We start from the raw sequence: 25,827 nt of genomic DNA on the forward strand, positions 1-25,827 counted from the left end.
CTTTCCTTCTTTAGAAGAAATGCTTATTACTCAATAAGTTTAAGCATTTTGAGGAATTTAGCATTAATTTATTCAGAAAATTCTGTTTAAAAAATAAAAAGGCTAGTGAAAGGTGGGTAAATCTAGGAATATGAATAACTAACTAGTCTCATGAAAGAAATGAGAATAAGACTATAATCCCTCCAGGGAAGAAAAAAATAATAGTGATGAGAAAAGAAAAGAGGTGGAGAAATTGGAGAGGGCCAGACAAGAGATCAGATTTGGCTGGTAGGGTTTGTAGGGGCAAGGGATGAAGAGAAAGGAGCTTAAGCTAACAGTTTCCCCTTCCCCAACATGTCTGTCTCTCTGTCTGTCTGTCTCTCTCTCTCTCTCTCTCACACACACACACACACACACTCGCATACCCACACACACACACACACACACACACACACACAAGGGCAGTGGACTCCAATTCCAGGTGGATGGATTCTAACCTAGCCCTGCTATTCAGACTCCCTGTCACAAGGAGGCAGGCTGGGTCCTGGGAGGCTTTGGTTCCAGGCTGCTTCTACAAAGAATTAGCCTAGTTGGGAAAGTCATTTCACCCACGAAGCCCCATATGGAAAATGAAGCTGTTGGACTGGGCCAACTTAAACCTTCCTTCTCTAATACTCTGATTCTTGGGGATAGCCCATGATAAGAGATAGAGATAAGGGAGCACCCCAAGGTAGAAATGAAGGCAGGCAAGGGGACACCCAAGCATGGCATGGAGGAGAAAGGAAAGCTGTTTGCAGTTGTCCAATTAAACCCAGGTTTGCCCAGCAAATCCTGCCTACTGAGCCAGGGGAGAGGGAGAGCTGGGGATGAAGGCATGGGGCAGGACAAGGCAAGGCTGAGGCCAAGGCCAAGGCTGAGGCCAAGGCCAAGGCTGTGGCAGCAGCTGAACATGAGGGCTCTACCAGAAGAGACTATTGTGACGCCACTATTTCCCCCTCATCAGTTTGAGCCTGTGAAAGGGAAGTCAGAACTGACCACTTCCTCATCATCACCCTCTCTACCTGTGTGCTGCCTCCCCCATTCCCTTCTCCCCCTTCCCCAGATGCAGCTCCTCAGGCAAGAAGACTGTGGTCAAGGGGAACACGTCAAAGGCAGTGGGGTAGTCTCCCCAAAGACGATGAGGAAAGGTGGCTTCTGGGTTCCAGGACTGGTGTGTGTGGGGGGGGGTCAATAACAGAGGGTGTGTCAGAAAACTGGAATTGCCACGCAAACATCCCTCAGCCTCTCCCAAGACCTCAATTTCTCCTTTGATAAAGCTGGGAGGATTCCCTCTGCTCCCCAATTCATAGTGACATGAGAACGAAAATATGCAAGGCTCTGGGGTTCCAGAAGTAACATGCCTGCGTCTCATCTTCCCCCATCAGAACTTGGCAGTGTGGGGGAAAGTAGGCCGGTGAGGATGCTAGGTTGCAGGTGGGTGGTAAGTGAGACTCAACGGAGAGGGAGGATCAATGATGGTAATGAAAGTTGGGAAGGAAAAGGAGGTTCAGGCATTGGATGGAGGTGAGTTTCCCCAACCACAGTGTGGTGGGTCCTCTGAAAGGAGGTGCCATGTCTCCCCACCTTCCTCAACTTAACATGTGAGGGGGACATAGCAGATGCTTGGCAACACCCAGATGCTTGGCAAGCCCCCCAGAGCCAGTAGGCGAGCCCATTCTTTCATGAGGAGGCCAAGGGGCATGAGAGGCTGCCCCTCCCTCTCAAGGACCCCCCAGGAGCTTGGACAGTGGCCCAGGACTGGCATCTGCACCCTCCCCCTTCACGGCGCCCCCAGCTAGCTCTCCAGCCATTCCTTTAGGCAACAAACGTTTATTAAGTACCTCCTACCTGCCTCAAGTGGGACACTGGCCAGGCCCTGACCATATATAAATGAACAAGCCTCCATCCAGATCACAAGGTGCTCCCTCCCAGTCTAGCAGGAGAGGCAGATATGAAAGAATAAGAAAGTATAACATGACATCAGCACTCCAATAAATGTTACAGTGTGTTATGGGAGCCCAGGAGAGAGCAAAGTGATCAGTTCTCAGGAAGAAGCCTTCCCAGAAGTGGTGGCATCTCAGCAGGTTTCTAAGGAATGCATAGGAGTTCACCAGGAGAAAGTGGAGGAAGCTTCCAGGCGGAGAGACCTGCTTGAACAAACATGCAGTAGTGTGTAGGACACAGGGCCAAGGTGCTGGATGTGGCTCTGGGGAGCCTGGGATGGGAAGAGTCCTTGGCCAACTGACCATGGCCAAGTGTTCACTGCATTGGCCTGCCCCAGGGAGTCAGGGAAGGGGAATTGCCCAAGAACTAACAAAGGGGGCTTTCGGGTGGGGTTCCCCACCCAAGTTCAAGAAGAGGAGCAGACGTCTTTGTCACTGAAAGCAGTGTGGCCAGGCCAGTACAGGGCTGGCCGCAGTCATTCTTGGGTGAGAAACCTGTGCATGCCTTTGTGTGCCCTTGTCTGTGTTTTGTTCTGGACTTCGAGTCGTTTCCTAGGAAAATTCCTTGTCAAAGCTCCAAGTTTGCTTGGCTAATCCAAGGGAAAAGGAGACTTGCCTGCACATGGGTAGAGAAATCAGAGTGTTCTAGAGGTAGGGGCAGGGGAGACAAGGCAGGAGCTGGGGCAATTCTGTACTTTATTCTCTGTCCTCTAGGAAACTTCCTGAGCCCCTTACCCATCCTGCTGCCATCCCCCATGCCAAAGGAAATTGGGTTGCTCTGAGGGGAGGCCCCAGACATCCTTTAATGCCGCCAAGGGAGTGCCTGCATTGCGGGGGGGCACTTTCCTCCTTCTCAGGACTCCCCCAGGGTATGGGCAGAAGAGCTGGTCCCTGCCGAGCCTGGGAGGGACGGAGCGGGGTCTAGGGTGGCGTAGGCTGGCGGAGGGGCTGTGAGGGCCAGGGACTGAGGACCAGGCTGGAATGGGTTGGGGGATGTGGGGTGAGGGCAGAAGCGGGAGGGGAGGGCAGAAGCCGGAGTGCAGGCCACCTCCTGGGCACCCCTGCTTCCCCGGCCTGGAGACCAGTACCGGCTCCGGAACCTCCGCAGCAGCATGAGACATGTGATGACTAGGAGGTCGAAGAGCAGCTCAGCCATCTCCACCACCGACAGCACCGAGGAGCCAAACCAGAGGCTCCACTGGCTGCCCAGGTTGGACAGGAGGGTGACCATCTGTGAGGGAGACAGGCAGGCTGACTGAGGGGCAGAGCCCCTGGGTGGGCTCTGGCAGGGGAGCTGCACCCCACTCCCACACCCTCCCCCTACCTGGATTTCTTCCTTCATGCCTGAGGACTCCACCCACTCCACTCAACCTCTCTCCACCCCCAACCCGGGGCCTCTTGCCACAGCCCCTCTCCCTTGGGAGCACACAGCTCCTGTAGATGTCACCGAGGGAAAACTGATAACTGGGCCACAGTCAGGGACGGCTGAAACGGCAGCATGTCTCAAGGACCTTCTCGCCATCACCCAGCATCCCCCGCCCACCCACCCCCCAACCCGAGTTCCCCTTCTCCCAACCTGCTTGGCCTTACCCCTGACCCATCTCCTCTTTCCCTGGGCCTCCTGCCTTCGAAGCACAAGAAGCACAGGCCCGGTGAGCCAGGACGTACCGTGACAGATGGAGACTCTGAATTGGTTTTGTAGTTCAGCTCCTTGAAGAAGATGTTGAGTTTGGCCACTCCAGTTCTTTGGGGTGGGGTTGAAGGGGGTGAGAAATGGAAGAGGATTAACTTCTGGACCCTGGCGAACACCCTCCTCCCATCACCTGTGACAACTGTTCCTCCCAATCCACTCACTGTCCCAAGGACCCCTTTTCCTGGGGCTGGGACCAGGGCAGGACTGACCTTTTGTTGTTGAGGGTGTAACTGTTCTGTCGGGATAACATCTGGAAGACCCAGTCCTGGGAAAGAGCAGGGGCCTCAGCAGGGTCACCCCATGCTCTTCAGGCTTATTGGGTTGGGGGTTGGGTCAAATCCACCCCACACGCATGTGCCCCCAGACAGGACCACAGCATCACACTCGCACACACTCACACACACTGCCATATCTCTCCCTTCCCCGCTTTACCTGGGAGGTGACTGAGGGCCATCGTGAGTAACCTGCAGAGAGCTGGTAGCTGGTCACACTGGGGGTGGAGAGAAGTGTTCAGGGGTGGGGTGGGGTACCCTGTATCTACCCAGCCAGGGTCAGCGGGGCGAGGGACCCTCACCTGCACGGCTTCCGGCACTTGGTGAAACAGCCCAGGCGGTCTGAGGAGAAGGCAACCTGCAGCTTGTAGTAGCAGTAGCCTGTGGGGCAGAGAGGCACCCGTTTCCCTCGGGTACCACAACCTCTCCCACACACACCTTAGAGGTCTCCCCGTGTCCTATAGGTCCCTGGACCCACCACAAGTACTAAATGACAGCACCAAAAAACGCTTAAGAAACTAAGCTAAATTGAGAAAAACAAAAAATATGGGATACACCAATGTAAAAATGTGTAGGATATGGACACAAATTTTAAAGTCAAAAAGAAAAATGGGAACTATTATTGTGTAAGACTAAGGGGACTAAACCACAATAGGATACCACTTCACACCCACTAGGATGGCTGTAATTAAAAAAAGACAAAGAATAAAAGGATGTCAAATGGTGCAGCTGCCCTGGAAGACAGTCCGGCAGTCCCTAAAAAGATTAAACATAGAGCTAGCATGTGACCCAGCAATTCCACTCCTAGGGAAATACCCAAGAGAAATGAAAACATATACATGCAAAAGCTTGTACAAAAGTCTTCATAACAGCATTTATTCAGAATAGCCAAAAAGTAGAAACCCAAATGTCCCTAAACTGGTAAACAGATAAACGAAATGTACATTTCTGTACCTGTACACAGAATACCGGTACAATGGAACATCATTCAGCCAAAAAAAGGAATGGGGTGCTACAATATGGATGAATCTCCAAAGCATGATGCTAAGTGAAAGAGGTCAGACAAAGGACAAAAATTGTACGAAATGTTCAGAATAAACAAACTTACAGAGACAGAAAGTAGGTTAGTCATTGGTTGCTAACTGGGGGAAGGAGGAAGTTGGGAGGTGACTACTACTGGGTATAGCTTTTTTTGGAGCTTGATGCAAAATGGTCTAAAATCGATTGTGGTCATGGATACACAAGTCTGTGACTATACTAAAAACCACTCAATTGTACTCTCTAAATGCGTGAACAGTATGCTGTTCCCAAAAAAGGAAGAAAAATAAGTATCCAATTCTAACCCTGTTCCCTATTTCCGAAGTTCTAGGTAAGGTTATTTTATCAATTTTGCTACTTAGAGTCACTTGGACCTTCTTCTTCCATCTCCCCCAGTCCGGAAATCCTTCCTTATTTCTGACACAAATCCCTCTGTGCTACTTTGAAATTGTTAAGTACCCTAGAAAAGCCATGTTCTTTTAATCCAACCTTGTGGGCGCAGACCTATTGTGGGTAGGTCCTTTTGATTAAGTGTTTCCCTGGAGATGTGACCCTGCCCATTCAAGAGAGTCTTAATCCATTTACTGGATTAAAAAACCAGAGAGCTTGCAAAGAAGCTCAGAAAGAAAATACCCCAGAGAAGCAAAGAAAGGAACCACAGTCACTTGGAAATAAAAAATGCCTTAGGAGATGCTAACTTAAGAGATGAAATCCAGAGTTTGCCCTGGAGAAGCTAAGTGAGGGCCCACAGAGGCTTAGAGAGGGAAAGCCCCCAGGAGGAGCCAGAAGGATCCACAGGAGCTGAGGGAGCCATTTTAAAACCAACCGAGTAGAGAAGGACAGCAGTCGTCAAGTGTCCTCCCATGTGACAGAGGAACCCTGGATGCAACTGGCCTTTCTTCCCATTTCGATGTCTTAATTTGGACATTCATGGCCTTTGAACTGTAAATGTGTAACCTAATAAATCCCCTTTGTAGAAGCTAATCCAGGGAGTCTGGTAGGACCCGGATGGGGACAAGATGGTGGCTTCGCAATGAACATCTATGGAGGCTTGAAAATATGTGTGCCTAGAAGCAGATTTTTAAAGCAGTTTCTCTTCAAAACATCTTCTTATACCACCCAATATATACCTTGATTCACTGTGGCAGTAGCAGCAGTAAAATGGGTGATATCACATAGGACTATCTTGAAATATTTACTTCCAATCCAAAATGGAGCATTATATCACGTGTGTCATAAATCTACATACTCTTCTCTTCCAGATGACTATAATCGCAAAGTAGAACTTGCTTTGACATCCAATGGCAGGATGATAGTATGCTCCCACTGTTCTGTGGATACTCCATATGAACACAAAACCTATCCCTTAACCAGATCCTGTGCATAATAATGAAGAAACACATGACCAAGTGCTGAAAACCAGATTAGAAGAACAAGAAGAAAATCTTAAGCAAGGACCCACGATAGAACGGCTTAGCAAAATGTTCTTTTCTGCTAAGCACCGTTGGTGTCCTCATGGACAGTATCACAGACGTCATAGGAAGTTGAATCCCCCAAAAGAGAGATGATTTTCAAGTTCTCTTTAAGACTCAGAGAAATGTTATCTTTTGCCTTATTTGCCATTTGAGAAAATAAAATCTGGTGCATTTACTAATATGTCATATAGTAAAATGGTAATAAAATATCTTTTCATATTAAAAAAAAAAAGCCAACCCATTTCTCATGTATTGCATTCCAGGAGGTTTGGCAAACCAAAACACCTCTATCTACCAGGGTTAGGGACTTATAGTTAGGAAGAATAGAAGGAGAGGGTCCTTTAGTCTGGAGAGTAAGTCACTCTTAGGGAACCCTTGTTTCCAGCCCTAGGCCCTCTCTCTGGTCTTCACAGCTTCCCCACAATCGATATGATTTTTTTCTCACGATCTTTTTCAAACTCACAACAACTTAGAAATAATTGTTCAGGGGTGGGGTCGGGGGGCACAGAGAATAATGGGGGTGGGGGTCCTGGGCCATCACACCCTGCCTGGGGGCTTCGGAGAAAGGAGAAGGTGAGGCAGGACAGCCTCTGAGTTTCCTTCCAGTTCTAATGTGCTTGGCTCCTCCAAGGTCAGAGAGGCAGGAAGCGGGAGGCTGTGCCTGGAAAGTACAAGCAGGGAGGGGGGAGCAGCGCCAGAGCAGACCCGGGGAAGAAAGGGGGCAGAGAGAAAGAAGGGATATGGGGGTGGACACTAAACTCTGTGCTCACCCTTTGGGAGAGAGGGAGCCAGAGACCCCTCGGGGCTTATAGCACCCTCACTGCACCTCCTGAGAGATGCCACTGGCCCATCTACTCCCTGGACCTAGTCTGTGGGAGGGCCAGCCCGGGGAGTCCAGAGAGGAGGAGCTGAAGAAGCTGCTCAGGCCACCTCTGGCTGCAGCAGACCGTGTGCACCAGGAATGCAAACCCTCTGAGCTTCTGTATATTCTCCTCGGGGATTTTCCTTTTCTTGCAGCTTCCTAATACACAGCTTCCCTGCTGAATAACTCAAATGAAGCAGAAAGGAAAAGGGATTTGTCTATTTTAAACCAGAATAAAGAGGAGATTCCAGTGCTCTCCAGACTTGTTTGATTGTGCCCTCCTATAAACAGACACCTCCAAGATATGTATGTTGATTTATAAATCATATTGAATTTATGCAACACAATAAACATGCCTAAAATGTAAAATGTTAAGGAATAGGATGAATAAACATAACTTCTAATATCTTCTTCCTGCACCCCAGTGAGTTGTCTTATGTCCCCACCCCCGCCCCAGCACCCCATTTTGTAGACCACGCCTCAAAGGCTGGGTAGGACGGTGGCAATAACTATCCCCACTCAGGGCAGATGGGACAGGGACAGCATGTGCTAAAACCTCAGCAGACAGTGTGTGGAACCGCTGGAATCACTCCCCCTTCCTGCGAAATTTCCCTCACGTGCTCTTCCTTCCTCTGCTGCAAATTATTTTTAAATGGGGCAATTCCTTTACAAACACACAGAGGCGAAAACAGAAAGAGAGAGAGAGAGAAATTGTGAGGGAGAACAGAGATAAAAAGGAGGTGAGGAAAACAGAGACAGAGACAAAGGGCTAAAACTCAAGAGGGAGAGGAGAGGGAGAGGCCCTAATTAGTCGGGGCCCATGGGAGGCAGCCGTCTTCCTACAGAGCTGCTGGGAAAGCCCAGGCTTGGACAGGGAGGGCAGGGCTGCCCTGGAGTCTCACCCCAGGCAGTATGCTTCCGGTAGTCGCAGTACTCTACTCCCTGGGGCCGCGGGTAGAAGATGTAGGCACAGCCACACTCCCGCATCATGCTCTCCTGGAAGCAGGAGTGGATGCACACCTGGAGGAGAGGAGGGCAGAGGGAATGAGGGCCCAGAGCTGACCTGGACCACCTCCCCGCCCCCCCATGCAGCCCCAAGGGGCAAGGCAGAGAAAGACAAAATTCTCCGCACTGCACCTCCAACTTCACACACATGTGTACACACATGGACACAACACACACACGCGTCCATCCTTGATGGAAAAATTAGGGCAGATCTGGGAGTTGGTGACTACAGAAACAAGTTGAGCCTCACCTGCTGTGTGTACTTAGAAGTGTAAAGGTTCTTGACAGGGATGTCACTGCCATTTTGGGTGCAGTCACCATAGTTGCCCCCAAGTCTATTCAAAGCTTCCTATGAACGATACACACACCAAGAGATCAGAGATCAAAGTGGCCCAGGCCTGGATTTCTGTCTTCCCCTCTGTCCTAGGCTATATATTACACCCTGCCAGTCTCTCTGGTCTGGCACACCATCTCAAAGATATCGCCCCAGCGGCCCCCAATGCACATCTCAGTGTTCCCACCAATGGCACTGGGCCCAGAGCATCCCCTGGGATCCTATGCATCCCCTGACCCTTTCTCTTCACCTTTCCACCCAAAGCCCACTCCCTAGGGCCTTGCTTCCCAAGGCCCACTCAGCCAGCCCCTCACCCCTGATTTCCACTCCTGAAGGCCTCCACATGCTCGATGCCCATCCCACACCCTCTCCCTGCCTCTCTCCAGTCCCAGGCTCCCTTCCTAGGTGTCTGCATCAGCACCCTTGCCTTCCTCATGCTGATGGAGGTCTCCACACCAGGCCGCAAGTTAAAGCCGCCATCATCCATAAAGGCGGGCTCATCCTGCCCGTGCACCATGACCCGGGCCCCGGACACCGTGGACAGCAGTGGGATGAAGTCATTCTGCTCCGTGCGCAGCATCAGGGACAGACCTGGGGGTACCGAAGGAGAGAAGGACTCTTGGAGAAGAACGCGAGGATGGAACCCACACACCCACTCTGCCCAGTGTCTGATAATCCAAGAGGAGTATAGCCAGGGAGCTAGATGCTGGGGATAGGCAGAAAGGACTAGGGCAAGATTTCTATTGTGCCTGGAATGGACTATGCGGTGCCAATGGGGAAAAGGGATGGAGAAGATACTATCAGGCTGGAGACGGGCACGTTATGGGGATATGCACTCAAGCTGAGTGAAAGTGGGGAGGGCTGAGACAGAGGTACTTGCTCACCATTGTTGATTCCAGGCAGGGAAGACATCCAAAGGTTGGAGTTATTCTTGTCATTGAAAGTGTAGCAGTTCCCATACATGGGGTGGTGGAAGTGAGAGTAATTCCTTTTAAGGAGAGAGAGAGCAAAATCAGAGAGGAAAGTGCCAGGGATGAGCGGGAACAGAAAGATGAGGAAAGGAAAATCTTCACTCCCTTGAACTCCTACACTACATGTATCTTCCAGGTTATTTGTTTCCTGATCACCTACTATGTGTCAGAACAATGCTGGGAACCTGTTAGGGTGTCATCCCCACATCACAAAGTAGGAAGCTTAAGACCCAGGGAGGTGAAGTGGCTAGCCCAAAGTCAACACAGCCAGTGATGATGAGTCTGGAACTCAAACCCTCCTTCCACCAGGCCACCTGCCCTCATTAGCCTTGACTTGCATGCTGCCTTGTGACCTCCCTTGGGCTGCACTATGAAAATTCTTGCAGTGTTCCTAACTTCTTATATCTCTAAGTCTTGGTTCCCCAATTGAATTGTGAGCCCCTTAAGAACAGGAGCCACATCTTGTGCACCTTTGTATCCTCTCAGTACTCCCTCAACTAATTGCACAGTTGCTGGAGAATAGGAGATCATTAATAAATATTTGTCCAATGAATGAGATGGAGAGGAATAGACTTACAGGAGAGAGGGAGGCCACTGGAAAATATGAAGCTGAGGAGAGGAAGAATGAGGCAAAGCATTTTCCTAAGGCATCTTGCATCACCGTGTCTCAAACCGGGGGAGCCAACACTGGGCTGTGATGAATTTGAGAATAGAGAGAACATTGCTACAATAGGAAGAGATTTGATAGCAAATCACAGGTCCCAAACCAGGGAAGCTGGATGGGGTTGCAGCAGGAGCCCACATGGCACAAAAGGATCTGTGTTCTAATACCTTTCCATCGTGGAGCTGGTGATAGGAGCAGGGAAAAGAGGGAGGCAGGACTTCTGTCAGTGACAGACAGGGGAAGAATGAGGACACAGTAGGAAGGAGGAGACTGGCCAGAGACAAGGAGTAGAGAAGCTGGGTTCTAGCTTTATGGCCTTGAGCAAGTCATATTTTTTTAGAGCTCATTCTACTTCTCTGTACAATGAGGAGAGAGATGATCATTTTACAGATGATCTGGAATATCCCATAGCCCGTGAGGTGTGAAATACTGCAGCACATTCTAGGAAGTACTAATAATAACCCAGCATTATTGGGTTCAGGAAGTAGCCAAAGAAGAGGCTACAGAAGCGAGCAGAGGCCAGACCTGAAGGGCCTGAGAGCCCTGAAGGGACAGCGGACAAGTAACTATGATGGGTACACACCATGGACAATGGGCAGCAGTCGGGAGCAGCAGAGTAGACGAATCTTCGAAACAGAATTTAGTCTTTTTATTTCTTGTTCTGCAGTGATGCAGATATTCTAAAAATGATCATGGTGACGAATACACAACCATGTGATCATATTGTGAGCCATTAATTATATAATACGGTTGGACTGTATGTGTGTGGATATTTCTCAATAAAAATATTTTTAAAAAACAGAATTCAGTGGGAAAAAGTAGGTGGCAAAGTGAGTTGTAATACAATGCTATTTATGTAAATTGAACACACATTTTGCAAAAACACATACAAGGTGATACACATTCAGCACATTGATACAGTAGCTATGAGAGGCAGTGCTGGTTAAGAGCACAGACTCCAGAACTAAACTACATGCATTTGAATTCCAGCTCTTAGGAGCAGTAGCTATGGGACTAAATGAGTCACTTAACCTCTACCTCTGTGTGGTGGTTTAAAGCCGTATGTACCAAATCTGTTCTACAACTAATTGTTGTGACGTGTTTTGAAATGTATTGCTTTTTTTGTTTACATATTATTTTTCACACACAAAAAAAGCCGATTATGATGATAAACGCACAGCTATATGATGATATTGTGAACGACTGATTGTAGACTTTGGATGATTACATGGTATGTAAATATATAATATACATCAAAAATAAATAAATAAATAAAAGCTGTATATGCCCCAGAAAGACATGTTCTTAAAGTTAATCTGTTCCTGTGGTGTAAACCTATTGTAAGTAGGACCCTTTGATGAGGTTACTTCAGTTAAGGTGTGATCCACCTCATTCAGGATGAGTCTTACTCCTTTTACTGTTCTAAGAGAATGAAATTCAGACAAAGAGAGAAAGTCAGGGAAAGTTGAAAGCAAGGAAACCCAAAAAAGAAGGGAGATCAGCAGATGCCACTGTATGCCTTGCCATATGGCAGAGGAGCCAAGGATTGCAGGCAGCCAGTTTTCAGGAAGAAAGCATTGCCTTGATGATGCCTTGATATGGACATTTGCTCGGCCTCAAAATTGTAAGCTGATAAATTCCTGTTGTTCAAGGCCAACTACGGTATTTGTTTTAAGCAGCCTAAGAAACTAAAATGCTTAGTTTCTTCATCTGTAAAATGGGGATAATAATAGTACCTACCTTACAGGGCTACTGTAAGGGCTAAATTACACTTAGACCAGTACCCAGAACAGAGAGAGAGCTACAGAACTTGACTATTCAGTTTATAGGGAGACACCAGAATGGCTAAAATAAAAAAGACAGGCAATAGCAAGTGTTGACAAAGATATGGAGAAATTGAGCACCCATAAAATGCTGATGGGAATGTAAAATGATGCAACCACTTCGGAAAACAGTTTGGCAGTTCCTCAAAATGTTAAACGTAAAATTACCGTATGACTCAGACATTCCACTCCTAGGTATATGCCCAAGAGAATTAAAATGTATGTCTACACAACAACTTATACACAAACGTTCATAGCAGAATTATTCATGAGGGCCAAAAAGTGGAAACAACCCAAATTTCCATTAATTAAGGAATGGATTTTAAAATACGATGTATCCAAAGAACAGAATATTATTCAGCCTTAAAAAGGAATGAAGTACTGATACATACTATAGCTTGGAGGAGCCTTGAAAACATGCTAAGTGAAAGAAACCAGTCACAAAAGGCCTCATAGTATATGATTCCATTCACATGAATTGTCCAGAATAGGCAAATCCACAGAGAAAGGAAGTAGATTAGGGGTTCCTAGGATGGGGTGGGGGTGGGGAACGGGGAGTGACCGCTAATAGGTAGAGGTATCTTTTACAGGTGATAAAAATGTTCTAAAATTAGATAGCAGTGATGGTTGCACAACTCAGTGAATATTTACCAAAACTGCCTTGACTTCCCTTTAGCTTGACGACACTTTAGACAGGCTTCTCCCTAACTCCAGGTTAATGATGCCCTCTGACCTGGGCCTTTACACTATCCAGGCACCTGAAAGGCTCCTAAGTAGGTAGCTCCCTTGCCTCCTTCTTCCTCCCTCTGGGCCCTTCAGATTCCAAGTGGCCTAATTCCTTGCAAAGAAAAACATTCAGAACCAAGTGGGTCTAAGCGCAACCTCAGTAACTCACTCACCTATCCCCTTGATCAGACACTTCCATTCTCCAACCCCTCCCAGCCCTTAAAAAGCTGGCTATCCTTTTTTTGAACAGAGTGAAGTTCTACTCTCTTCCCCTACCATGGTAGCTATGAATAAAAGTATCCTCCCCTTTTTCACATTGACTGGTACAGGTTTTTCTTTGACAATATACTAGAAACCACTAAGTTGTACATATTAAAAGGGTAAATTTTATGAGATGTGAATTATATCTCAGTAAAGCTATTTAAAAAAAGATTATAGGGAGAAGCAGATAGGGCCTGGGGGATGGGGGCGGGATGGAGGGAGGGTGATGATGAGAAAGCCATGCTTAAGAGCGTCAGCTTGACTCCAAAGACAAAAAGAGACACTGGTGAACTATGGACTTTGCATTGATGGGGAGGAGGGGAGCCTGGGGAAGGCAGAATGGGAGGATCGAGAAGAAAACAGATGAGATCTGCAGGTGGGAAGGTGACAGTTAGACTCAAGTGGCAGGTGTGGGCTGAGCCAGGTTCAGGCACTGCCACTGTCTCACTTCCCAGATGGCAGCTTCTGTCCTCAAACAAACAGAAAGACTAGAAACGGGAACAAAATCTATGTCCTGGGCAAGGTGTGTGTGCAAGGGGTGAGGGGTGGGGGCCGAAGCAGGTGACACCTGGCCCTGTGGCCATTGTGCAACTTAGGGACACGGGAGGGAAGGGCAGGCAGGGAGATGGCCCTGTGAAGTGAGCAGCAGAAGTCAGAAGGGGAGTGTGGGGTGGGAGGGTACCAGGGGCCACAGAGGGGGATCTCCCTCAGCCCTAGCCTCTCCCAGCTCTCGGAGAGCTGGAAGTTGCCGTGACCTCTTTACATGGATATTATGAGAGGGGACTTAACAGAAAGAATGAATTCACAACACAGTGGGAAGCATTTTTAGCTAGGCCCGGCCTTGGGATCTAGGGCAAGCCACAAGTGATGAGACCCAGTATGTGCAAAACACTTCATGTCTTACAAAATGCCCTCATATTTGTTATACATATTAGGTACACCTACAGTTGGTATAAATCTTGAGATTGGTATTACCATCATCTCCCTCATCGCTTAAGCACAAGTGCCAAGAGGGCAAGGGTCAGAACTTTTGTTTTTTTCTGATATATCCCAAGCGCCTAGAACGGTGCGGGCATATAGCCCAGACATTCCAAAATATATGTGGAATCAATAGCGAATGCTCCTTCTTCCTTCCATTCCTGCATTTTAAAGATAAAGAAACTGAGGCTCTGATGAGCCGGAGTCACATAGGAAGTAACAGAGCCAGAGTCGGAATTGAGGTTTGTTTGGTCCCTCAATTCCGGCCACACCGGAATTACTTACCTCCTCTGAGTAAGAGGAGTTTGGGGTCCAAATGACGTCCCAGGACCCTTAAGCTTTGATGCTGATGAAAAGGAGAGGAGGGTAAGGGAAGGGAGGGTAAGGTAAGGAAAGGGAGAAGGAATAGGACAGGAAATGGAAGAGAAAATAGGAGAGGAGACAACCTCGAAAGGGACAACCACACTTTCAGCCCTTAGTTCTCAAAGCCAGACCCAAATGCCAACTTTCCCAGCCCATCTACATGGGCAACCTCACCCACACCCAGAAGTAAAGGGAGAGCAGAGGTCTGCAGGGTGATGTCACCGCGCAGAGGCGCGGACCTGAGGACAACAAGCATTTCCTGGTTCCCGCCCTCAGCCTGGCCTCAGGCTGTCCCAGGGAAGGAGACCCCATCAGGAGCCCGGAGCCAGGCAGGGAGAACTCACGCCTGGTTGCAGGAGACCTGGTTGAAGCGGCAGGCAAAGATGAAGTTGCCCAGCGCATCCTTTTCCAAGGATAGCGAGGTGTCCCGCAGCCGCGCCAGGATATTGATGTAGTGGAAGCGGTACCACTCCCTCACCGCATCCACTCCCGACGAGTATGTCTGGTAGAAGCAGTCGGATTTGTTCTGGTTGCACTGGACACAGAGGCCAGAGGGTCAGACAGGTCAAGAAGTGGGTGGTTTGGGGTCCCAAGAACTGATGGGAAAGGATCGGGGGCCAGGGGTGAAGAAGAAAGAGAAGGGGCCGAGAAGCAGAAGCCCCGAGAAGCGAGGAAGACGGGGGGGGGGGGGGGGGGGGGGGGGGGGCGCATGGGATTAAGGGAGTGGCAGGCAGGGAGGAGACCGGGGTGCTGGTCATTCCTACAGCCTCTGCAGGGCGTGAGGCAAGGATTCTCTCCCCATTTCATTGATGGGAAAACTGAGGGATTGAGGGGGTTGTCCCAGCAGCAGAGCTGGCACTAGAACTCGGGTAGAATGGTCCATCTCACTAGGAGGGGCTCTCTCCACTGTCCCATTTCCTCTCTTACGCTCCCTTTTATTTTTTATCAAAAACATTTTTAAAAATTCTTCCTTTTGACTGTCTCCTTATAAGCTGTCTTAGGCAATCAGAACCCCAGTTCCCCACCGTAATGGAGCGTCCCAAATGAGTCCCACGAGCGAGGACTGGAATTCAGAATGCTGCATTTTCCACGGCAGATTTGACCCCACGCCCCTTAAACGCTCCCACACGGGCCCCAGTGAGGCGACCCCACAGAAGTAATACAGAGCGATGTTATTTTATTTACTATTGTTTTGGGTGGTTTTGTTTGTTTGTTGCCGGCAAGCCGACAGGCCCCACCTCACATCACTAGGGAACGGAGGCGGGGTGAGGAGAGGGAGCAGAGCCTCGGGAGTGGGCGTGGCCAGAAGGGGCCGCGGCGGTGGGCGTGGTTTTACCGTCTGGGCGGGGCTTTGTCGCGCGGCCAGTGGGCGGGGACTTACCATCTGGAAGCCGATCTTCCAGTCTTTCCAGTTCACCTGAGGGTTATTGTCTCGCACGCTGGAGGTCGCGCTGCGGCCTCTGCGCACCCCATGGGGCGCGGGCGGCTCCCGCAGGAGCTGCAGCGGGTGTGGCAGGGTCCCCCCGAGGTCGCGTCGGCCCCGGCGGTGGTCCCCGAGGGTTTTGGAGGAGTTGTATTTGTACAGGTCGGAGAGCGTCTGCTCTGTGATGTGGTCCAGCTCCTCCAGCTCCTCTTTAATTTCTTTATACCTGGAGGGGCCGATGGGGCAAGGGTCGGACCAGGGGCCGGTCTCGCGCAAATCCCTGGCCCCTCTGAGCCTCAGTTTCCTCATCTGTAACAGGTGAGATCGACTCACCCCCGAGAGTGGGGGAAGGCGCTGAAGCCTGCGGGGGTTGGGGGGGGCGGCTCTATCGGGTGTCTCCGGAGCTATCACGGAGGAGTGAGGGGGAGCTTTGTGAACAGGTGTGTCTGCAGGGGGGAAGTGGAGGCGACAGTGAGCCCCGGCGGTGACGGCATTTATTGCCGCACGTTTATTGAAAGAGTGAGGCGGAGGCGCCTGTCTGCGGGGCGCTCTCCTCCCACTCGCCCCGGCCTGGCAAGCCAGACCTCCCCTACCCTACCCCAAGGCAGGGAGGGGGAAGGGGTGGGAGGGCTCTCGGCCTGGCCCAGACACTCCCGCCTCTGCGCGGTGCTCTGGTCCGCCGCCCACCCCTCCTCCGCCCCATCCCCTCGGGTGAAGGTGACCTTTGGGCCTGGGTCTGCACTCAGGTACCTTCTAAATCAGGGGTTCTCAACTGCACTTTTAGAATCTCCTGAGAAACTCTGTAAAATGATGAGTGCCGCACCTACCCCACCCTGCCCTCTAGACATTCAGGTTTAATGAGTTTGGGGTGAGGCCCAAATGCTGTAAGTTAAACACTGTTTAGCACAAATCCTCACATACCATCTTCTCAATACAGGCCTTATGACCATCTCCATCATTTAAGTCAAGAATGGCAGAGCAGGGCGGGCCGCGGTGGCTCAGCGGGCAAGAGTGCTTGCCTGCCATGCCGGAGGACCCCGGTTCGATTCCCGGCCCCAGCCCATGTAAAAAACAAACAAACAAACAAAATATAATAAAACAAGAAAATGTTTAAAGATGTTTCCCTTCCTTCCATCCTTCCTTCCTTCTCTGTCTTTCCTTCCCTTCCTCCCTCTCAAAAAAAAAAAAAAAAAAAAAAAAGAATGGCAGAGCAGTACAAACAGACTCTACCAAAACAAAACTAACACCCAGAACTAGTTAGTGAATTAAGCCAGTTCACAGGGTACAGGACATATATACAAAAATTAACTATATTTCTATATACTAGCAAAAAAAATAGGAAATCACAAAAATAATACCATTTAGAACAGCATAAATGTCAAATACCTAAGAATAAATCTAGCAAAAGATGCCCAAGACCTTTAAACTGAAAACTACAAAACACTGCTGAAAGGAATAAATTTGTCTTTAGATTCAACACAATCCCTACCAAAATTTCAGCAGACATTTTTAAGAAATTGACAAGCTGATTCAAAGGTTTATATAAAATGCAAAGGATCTAGAGTGACCAATTTTTTTTCTTTTAAAGAAGAGCAAAGTTGGAAGATATACTATAAAGCCACAGTAACCGAAGCGGTATAAGAACAGACAGTAGATGAATGGAACAGAAGAGGCCAGAAAAAACTCACACATACAGGTCAACTGATTTTTGACCAAAGCACCAATTCAATTCAATGGAGAAAGGAAAAATTTTTTTTAACAATTTGTGCTGCAACAATTGGATACTATGTGGGAAAAAATGAATCTTAATCTCTACCTTACTCCATGCACAAAATTTAAAGTGAATCATATACCTACCTAAATATAAAGCTCAGAACCATAAAGATTCTAGAAGAAAGCATAAGAGTTATCTTCCTGAACTTGGAACAGGCAAAGATTTCTTGGACAGAGAGAAAAAGCACAAACCATAAATTTTTTTTTAATTGTTAAACTTCATCGAAATTAAAGATTTCTATTCAAGACAGCATTTAGAAAATGATTCGGCAAGCCACTGAGTTAAAAAAAAAAAAAAAACTAATAAAGGACTGATCCTGAAATATAACGCCTACAAATCAATAACAAAAAAACCAAAAATCTGCAAAAAAAATTTTAAAAGATGTACAAATGTTCATTAAGCACTTTTCACGATGCTCAGTATAACTAGTCCTCGGGGAAATGCAAAACTAAAACAATAACGAGGGACCATTTCACACTCATTAGAATGGCTAAAAACCAAAAAGTGTTTTTGAGAATGTAGAGCTAATGGATTTCTCCTAAACTGCTAGTCAAAGTATAAAACATTGCAATCATTTTATAAAACTGTTTGGCAATTTCTTGTAAAGTTAAACACATATCTACCTTATGACTCAGCAATTTTAATTCTGTGCATTTTACCCAATTCCACTTCTAATTATTTTCCCTAGAGCAATGAAAACATAAAGACTTGTACACAAATGTTCATAGCAGTTTTATTCATAACAGCCAAAGAGTTTGAAATAGCCAAAATGTCCAGCCAAACTACTCAGCAAAAAAGAGGAACTGATAAATGAAAACAATGAAAGAATTTCAGACACATCAAATTGAGCAAAATAAGCCAGACATACACAAAAAATACATATTGTATGATTCCATTTACAGGATGTCTAGGAGCAGAAAAAACTAATTAATGACGGTGGAAGTCAGAAAATGATAATGAAGAGGGGAGAGGAATTTACTGGAAAGGGAAGCAAGGAAACGTTCTAGAGCAATAGAAATGTTCAATATCTTGATTGTCAAAAACCTCAGTGAAGAGCTGTGATTTGTCATGTTTTTGCATGTAAATTATACCGCAATTAAAGAAACCGTGAAACACCAATGTGGGGTTTCTCGCCAGAGATTCAGGTATAACGGTTCTGGGGTGAGGCCCAAATGAGCTTGTTTTTTTTAAAGTACTCCAGGTCTTCCTAGTGTGTGACTACAGGCATTACCCACTATCTAGTCCAGATCCTCACCATCCTCCATTCGACTCTAGCCCCCTCCTCATCATAAATGTCTAACTGGCTGGGCCCTAGCAGCAGCTCCAGCAGCCCCTCAGCACATGGGAAGAAATCTCGTTCCATTATAAAATGTGCACTTGGCACTCCAAGAGGCCTGCCTGTTATTAAAAGAATGGCAACAATAGCTGGTATTTATTAAGCACTTTCTATGGCCAGGCACTGAAGCATTAGAATGTACATTATTTAATTTAATGCTCAGTGTAACTCTGTCAGGTACTGTTCACCTTTTAGCTACTATTGGCATTTTTCCTTTTATAGGTGAAAAACATGAGGCACAATGACTTGCACAAGATTAGATGGCAAGGAAATGGGTCAGAAAGCACTCTAACCATCACCCTGCCCTTTGTTCTGTCCCTGCCATCTCTGGCTAGTTTAGAAGGACCATACAGTGCCCCCAGAAAGAATATCGGGGCCAGAATCAGCCACACTACTTTCTAGCTGTGTAATGGTAGGTTAGTACCCAGCCTTTCCAAATCACAACCTAAGTTTCTCCATCTGTAAATGGGTATAATAATGCCATATCTGCCTACCACATGAGGTTCTTGGGAGGTTAAATGAGAAAATATTAAGTGACAGTCCTTCATAAAGTAGAGGCCACTGAATAGCAGGAAAACACAGACAACAGCCAAAGGCCTCAAGTCTTATGGGAAGAATCCAGGTCCCTGGGCATGGCAGGAGTTATTTCCATGCCATGAGCCACCACATCTCTGGCTCCACCTCCCTTTTCACCACCTCCTCCCTGCCCCCCCCCCCCCAAGGTGGCTCAAGTCCTCCTGCATCCCTCTTCTGTCTGCCTCCTCCACCTCCCTTCTTTGGCCACATCACCCTTCCCCACAGAGCCCCATCCTGTCCTGTTGCCGGGCCTGCCCCTCAGTGACCCTCATACCTCCAGCCCCTCCTGCCTCATCCAGGAGGCCTCTAATGAGTCCCCCGCCCCCACCCCAACCTGGCCTCCCAGCCCTGGATTTTTCCCATCTCCGCATGCATGCACACCTGTGACAAGGCCTCCAGATGAGGCCAGCTCCGTAAAGAACTCCCATACTCCCCAAGGGCTACTTCTTTTTGGGGGGCTTAAGATAGGAATAGATGCTCCTATATCACCCTCTCAAAAAAGAAATCCTTACCTTACCTGATAACTCCCTGATACTGGAAATTCCTGTAACAGGAGGCTAAGTCTTTCAGTTGGCGCCTAGAGCTAAGAGAATTGACTGCTGAGCAAAACACAACAGTGACGTCAGAACTTGTCTGGCTGGCAAGTGGGAGGGCCGGGCATGAGGAGACCAGGTGCTAGCGAGAAGGGGTGGAAGAACCCTAGAAGGAGCTTCAGCAAGACAGCCCAGCCCTTCCAGCCTCTGCCTCCTCCCAGGTCACAATCACTGCCTGCACTCCTATCTGCCTTGGCAGGCAGCCCTACTCCAGAGGGTGAGTGAACCCTTCCACAATTCTATTGGGCAGGCATCACTACCCCCATTCTACAGTTGAGGAAACCAAGGCTCATCTACCAGGTCATTCAGCTAGGAAGTGCTGGAGCCAACATCTGAATCCAGGCCTGCTAGACTGCCCCTGCTTTTCCCACTACTTGCATCTCGTGGCTTTTGAGAGTCAGAAGCACTTGAGATCAAGCAGCATAATCTCCTTTGGCTACAACTGTCATTTCCCCGCCAGCACCTCTTCTCTGTTCAAGACAGACTAACATAGTGTGGGGATGCTGGGAGGGGAAATGGGGGCTGGCATCTCTGCTCTCTCCCATCTATGTGTCCTCCTCCCTCCCAGCCCTCCCTGTTACCTCTTGGTACCTTCCTCTCGTAAAAAAAAAAAAAAAAAAGTCCATGTTCCCCTCCAAGGCCCACCCTAGCCACCAAGAAGATCGCCCACAGCATCCTCAACTAGTACTTCCCTGGCAGAGCTGAGCATAGGAAACACACAGTCTCCCTCTCCTGCCACGCTGCATCTGGGGACCAAGCCCCCTTCCCTCCTTTCTCCAGGGACAGCCTAGAAACCTCGACTCCCCATTCTTTGGTCCCTTCCCCAGCCCCATCCTCCTCCACATCTTAGCACCCTCAGGCTTTCTCTCTAGGGACTGTGAACACAACCCCAGTGGAGCACTGTCCCCCTCTCCTGGCCCCTGTGAAATCAGCCTGCACCACAACGCGTCCACGGCAGGCACTCCCATGAGCAGCCCCTCATCTACGAGCCTCCTTGAAAGCAGAAATTAGTCCCTCTAGAGTCCCTCCCGAGCTCTCAGGCACATGTGCAGTTCACTCTTGGCTGTGGCTTTTTAAGAACAAGAGATGTTTCACAAACCAGTGATGGTTCAAAGGAGAGTGGACAGCTGGGATGGTGAGAGAGCTATAAAACACCTAATTTAAAAAGTTGGAAGAACTAAGTTCTAATCGACTTCCCCAGCTCAAATCCAAACCCTAATAGTTATTAGCTGGTTAGCCTTGGACAAGTCACTTAACTTCTCTGTACCTCTGTTTTATCATCTGTAAAAGAAAAGTAATAACAGTACCTACTCCATAAGTTGTTATAAGGATTAAATGCACTCACATATGAAAAGCACCAAGAACAGACTGGCTGAAAAGGCACTATATAACTGCTGCTGTTATTTTTATTATCATAACTGCTATTATTACTATTATCAACATGTTCTGCTTGCAGAAGAAAAGGCTACTTGTTCACCATGTGACCTTGTGGTCTTTACAAAAGTGAAGCCTAAGACACGGATGGCAAAGCTCACTTAACAGCTGGGTAAACTTCGCAAAGCTTTTGTGTTCTTGGAGCCTCAGTTTTCCCATATGACTATGATGATACTTGCCCTGCTTACCAGAAAAGCTTGTTAGGAGAATCAAAATGTGATCATGGACTTTGCAAACTGCAGTGCAGTTAGTGCGTCATAGCTGCTTCTGAGCTGATAGCTGTCAGGTAAGGAAGAGGCATCTTTAGAGTGCTTCTAATACAGAGCCAGGATTGGAGGGTAGAAGTTATCATGAGGCAAATTGTAGCTCTACCTGAGAACATTTGAGCAAAATTTGCTGCACGGGGGTGTGAGGGTCCCAACGTGAGAAGGAGTCAATCACTGTGCCAGGCTGCGAGTGTCAGCTCTAAGATTCTGGACTTTCTTTCCCTGCCAAGCTGGCCTGAACCAGGTCTCCAGACTGCTCAGGGGGTGCAGTCTACCCCCCACGGTTAGGGACAAACTCCGTAGCTCAGAGCCATCTCTTCCCTCCTTGCAATTTCTCTCTTTAAAGGCTCACCCGTCTCCTCACCCCCTTCCTGCTAACATGCCCCTTCCTCTCAGGAAAGAAGATTCCGTGACCTCCTTTGTTGCTCAAGATCCCGCCAGTCCTTCCTTAGATCTAGCCTAAATCCCTCCCAGGACTGGATAAAAAATATTTCCTTGGGCTCTGTTTTCAGTACGTGTGCATATATGACTGACCCTCTCTCTTGGGTGACCAGAAAGAAACGAGCTGCAATGGCCACCCCTTCACATTGGATTCTTAGTACGTCCTGCCCGGTGTGAAGGTGGCTCATCCCTGTTCCCCTTTTCTGGAAGGTCAAAGCCGCACAAAGTCCCATACCTCCGTCTCCTTCCTCCCCTTCTGCTGGCAGTCTCTGCTGCCTGCGCCCAGCTGCCAGCAAGCCTGCATCCAGGGCCAACTTGGCTCCCCCTTCTCCCCCACTGATTTACACATCCTCCCTGCTTCCCTTCGGGGAATCATTCATCTCCTTTGGCCTCTGCCTCCTGCACCCGCCGCCAACAGCTGTGATTCAGACTCAGGTTGTCACGCAACCGGCTGCATTCACCTCTTCTCCCCATCCCTGCCTCTCTCCTCAAAGAGAAGGCCAAAGTCCAGGGTCCCCACACTTTTGCACTCCTGGGGCACCCACAAGCCACCTCCAGCCCGGGGATGCTTTTGCCCTGGCCCCTCCTGAAGGTGCAGTGGGTGAAATAGCTTTGAAATTCAACACACTTGGTTTGCTACTAACTTGAGATCCCAAGTTCATCTCTTGCTAGCTGTCTGACCTTGGGCAGATTGCTCAACCTCTCTGAGCTTCAGTTTCTTCATCTATAAAATGGGAGTTCTCACTGTGGTACCTACTTCAAGAATTCTGTTGTGGAGACTAAATAATTTAATTAATATAATAATATAACTTACATTTATATGAATTTGAAAAAACACGTATTTAGTACTATGTGTTAGCTATTATCATTGTTGTTATTTTCATTATCATTAGCTGTGTGACCTCCCCCATGTTATTTCACCTTGCAGATCCTTGATTTCCTCATCCACAAAATGGAACTAATGAGCATACCCACCTACATAGATTTGTCAGAATTAAATGAGATAATGTTTATAAAGCACCCACATAGAATAAGCATATAGTAGGTGTTCAATCTTCTTCTTTAAGCTAGGGGGATGTCCCTGACTCCCCTTCTTTTTTGAGTGTTCTCTCTTCCTCCTAATCTTGTAGCAATCATTCAGGCAGGGGGGTGGGGGTGTGGGGAGGTGAACTATTTCTGTGTGGACTCTGCAGGCAGAAGCTATGGTATCCATTACCTGGAGAGCTTTCCAGGGCTCAGCACTCAGCAGAACCTTAGAAAAATCAACAGATCCCCCATGGCCCCTGCCTGGAGAGAGATGGAGAATCTCTCACTGATATATTTTCAACCACCGGTATTTGTTGAGTGCCTACTGCTTCTGTCTTCCCTCTCACCTGCCCTGCCCTCCATGCTGGCAGGTCCGGTGCCCACCCCCACCCCCACCCCATTCCACCACGGCTTGAGGGGATCAGGGGAGAGGGATGTGGAGGAGGGCAGGGGATGACAGAAGGCCGGGAAGAAGAGGAGCAAAGCTTGAGGGTACGGAGGGAGAGAAGTGAGGCCGAGGGGAGGAACTGGAGCAAGCTCTGAAATGACGTGTACACAATTTCCTATCAGATTGGAAATTTCACTTAGTCCATGGCCACATCTTGGTAACTCAAAAGAGGCAGGGTTTGGGGATCAGGTAAAGAGAGGGTAAGTTACAGCTCCATCACTTACATTGTCTGCGACTTGTGCCTTGTCTCTTTTAGCCTCAGTTTCCTCAACTGTAAAATAGGGATAATAATGGTACCTTCCTCATTGGATTGTTGCGAGAATTAAATGAGATGCCTGTAGAGTACATAGCTTCTGGTGCATAAAGCAGCTTCTTTGTAAATGGGTCCTACCCTGGACCAGGCTAATCAATGAAATGGCCCAGCAATGCTTTCTCTCCAGGACAGAACATCCTAGCCCTTATTAATCATGACACCCCTTTAGCCACACAAGAATATGTGATGGGGCCACCATTCCCAACATTTGACGAATCCCAGTCATCCACAATTGCACACATAAACATTCCCAATATGTGTGTTCACATATACAATCCACATACACACTCACATGCACGTACGCTCCTTGAAGGCAGAAGACTCACAATTTTCATTATACAGCTCACAGCATGCTGCAATCATTTGTCTATATGCCTATCTCTTCCCATCTTATTTTATTCTCCTGTTCCTTAATACCTAGCAGAATACCTGGCCTTCCATGAACATGGTTGAATTCTTAATGAATCCATTGGCCAGGTGCCTCGCCCTGTGTCTGGCTTGACACAGGTGTTCCCACAGTGTTGATGACTGAGTGAATACAAATAAAAGGCATATAAAATAAACACCCAGCCCCAAAACAAAACAAACAAACAAAAAAAACACCCAGCCCTGCCCTCCTCTCTTCTCCATGGTTACCACCCCTCCCCCCAGCTTGCAGACCAAAAATTGGCAAAGAGCAGTGATGAAACCTAAAACTTCAGGACACTCCCAAGCACTTAAAAGTTAGTCACCTGAACAGGTGAACAGTGCTACCCAGCAGGTTGGCTCCACGACATTTTAGCCTGGATCTTTTGGGCAGCTGTGTCACAAGGAACTGCCTTCTATCCTGTCCCCTATTTCCTCTGGCTCTGTAACTCCCCCACCCCCAGCCCTAAGGTTCATGGCTGGCTTTGCAGCTCCAGCTCCCTGGCACCGTCCCCCCAAACTTTGTTTTCTCCAAAATAAGCTTCCCTTCTAAACAAAGGCGGGCATCCCTGCCCGTTCCCACCACCCGCCACCTCAGCACCTGCTCATCTCTCCAAATTCTTCTGTTGAGGTTGAGGAGGGCATGTGCTCTGCCCTTGTCTTGCTCCAGGGACGGGATCGGACTGATCTCTACCCGGCCTTTTAGGAAGCCATTAGGATTTTGATCTCATCACTACTTCCTCCCACTTGCAGAAGGGATGGGAAGGGAAGAGGACAGCCACCCGCTGGATGACCTCGACCACCAGGCTCCCCTGGGCAGAGATGCCAGGCCCTCAAGCCGGCGGCCTTTCCCCAAGAGGAGGGCAACCAGCTGCTGCCCCAAGTCAGAGAGTCTGCCTGTCTGTCCCATGAGCACCAAGAGACCTTCCACAGAGAAGCCAGGTCACCCTTCCGGGCGCTGGGGAGTTATGGCGGGGCCCACTGACCTGTAGGGATTGAGGGTGCAGACGGTGACGGCGGGGAAGACGAGCTTGTCCGAGTTGATGTTGATGCTGAGGCTGACAGGGTAGCTGAAGTACTCGCCAAACAGCAGGCCGAACTGCCAGTACATCAGGCCGAAGGTGCAGAGCCACAGCACAGCCCAGAAGGCTGTCTTCATGCGGTTGTGCTGGGAGCACACCAGCCGGATGGCTCCATGGATGGTGGTGTTGTTGCAGAAGAACTGGAAGAGCTCTCGATAGGAGCGGTGGAACTCGATCAGGGCCTCCTCCTCCTCCGTGCGCTGCCGCGGGGGCGCAGGTGGGGAGCCCAGCCCCTGCTCCTCACGCGTGTCCCCCTTCATGAGCCCTTGGGTGGGAGAGGTTGG

The 25,827-nt window shown here is 48.6% G+C and overlaps 1 protein-coding gene and 1 pseudogene across 5 annotated transcripts in view; one reads left to right on the forward strand and one right to left on the reverse strand.

The window, feature by feature from the left end:
• Nucleotides 1–1,808: 1,808 nt before the first annotated feature.
• The window catches only part of SCNN1A (sodium channel epithelial 1 subunit alpha), a 34,833-nt gene continuing 10,814 nt past the window's right edge, over nucleotides 1,809–25,827 (reverse strand). For all 5 annotated transcript variants that reach the window (XM_077169783.1, XM_077169784.1, XM_077169785.1 and 2 more), the window contains 12 exons: nucleotides 25,448–25,808; nucleotides 15,808–16,075; nucleotides 14,771–14,961; nucleotides 9,525–9,628; nucleotides 9,068–9,231; nucleotides 8,557–8,655; nucleotides 8,204–8,321; nucleotides 4,229–4,307; nucleotides 4,087–4,144; nucleotides 3,864–3,919; nucleotides 3,630–3,705; nucleotides 1,809–3,192 (listed from right to left, as the gene is read on the reverse strand). In XM_077169783.1, the coding sequence (XP_077025898.1) occupies nucleotides 2,815–3,192; nucleotides 3,630–3,705; nucleotides 3,864–3,919; nucleotides 4,087–4,144; nucleotides 4,229–4,307; nucleotides 8,204–8,321; nucleotides 8,557–8,655; nucleotides 9,068–9,231; nucleotides 9,525–9,628; nucleotides 14,771–14,961; nucleotides 15,808–16,075; nucleotides 25,448–25,808 (1,952 nt within the window). In that variant the 3' untranslated portion in view covers nucleotides 1,809–2,814. The remainder of the gene's footprint in view (nucleotides 3,193–3,629; nucleotides 3,706–3,863; nucleotides 3,920–4,086; nucleotides 4,145–4,228; nucleotides 4,308–8,203; nucleotides 8,322–8,556; nucleotides 8,656–9,067; nucleotides 9,232–9,524; nucleotides 9,629–14,770; nucleotides 14,962–15,807; nucleotides 16,076–25,447; nucleotides 25,809–25,827) is intronic.
• On the forward strand, nucleotides 6,103–6,630 carry LOC143689798 (large ribosomal subunit protein mL42 pseudogene; annotated as a pseudogene).

This window comes from Tamandua tetradactyla, chromosome 7, assembly GCF_023851605.1.
Source record: "Tamandua tetradactyla isolate mTamTet1 chromosome 7, mTamTet1.pri, whole genome shotgun sequence".
In the NCBI taxonomy this organism is placed as follows: Eukaryota; Metazoa; Chordata; class Mammalia; order Pilosa; family Myrmecophagidae; genus Tamandua; species Tamandua tetradactyla.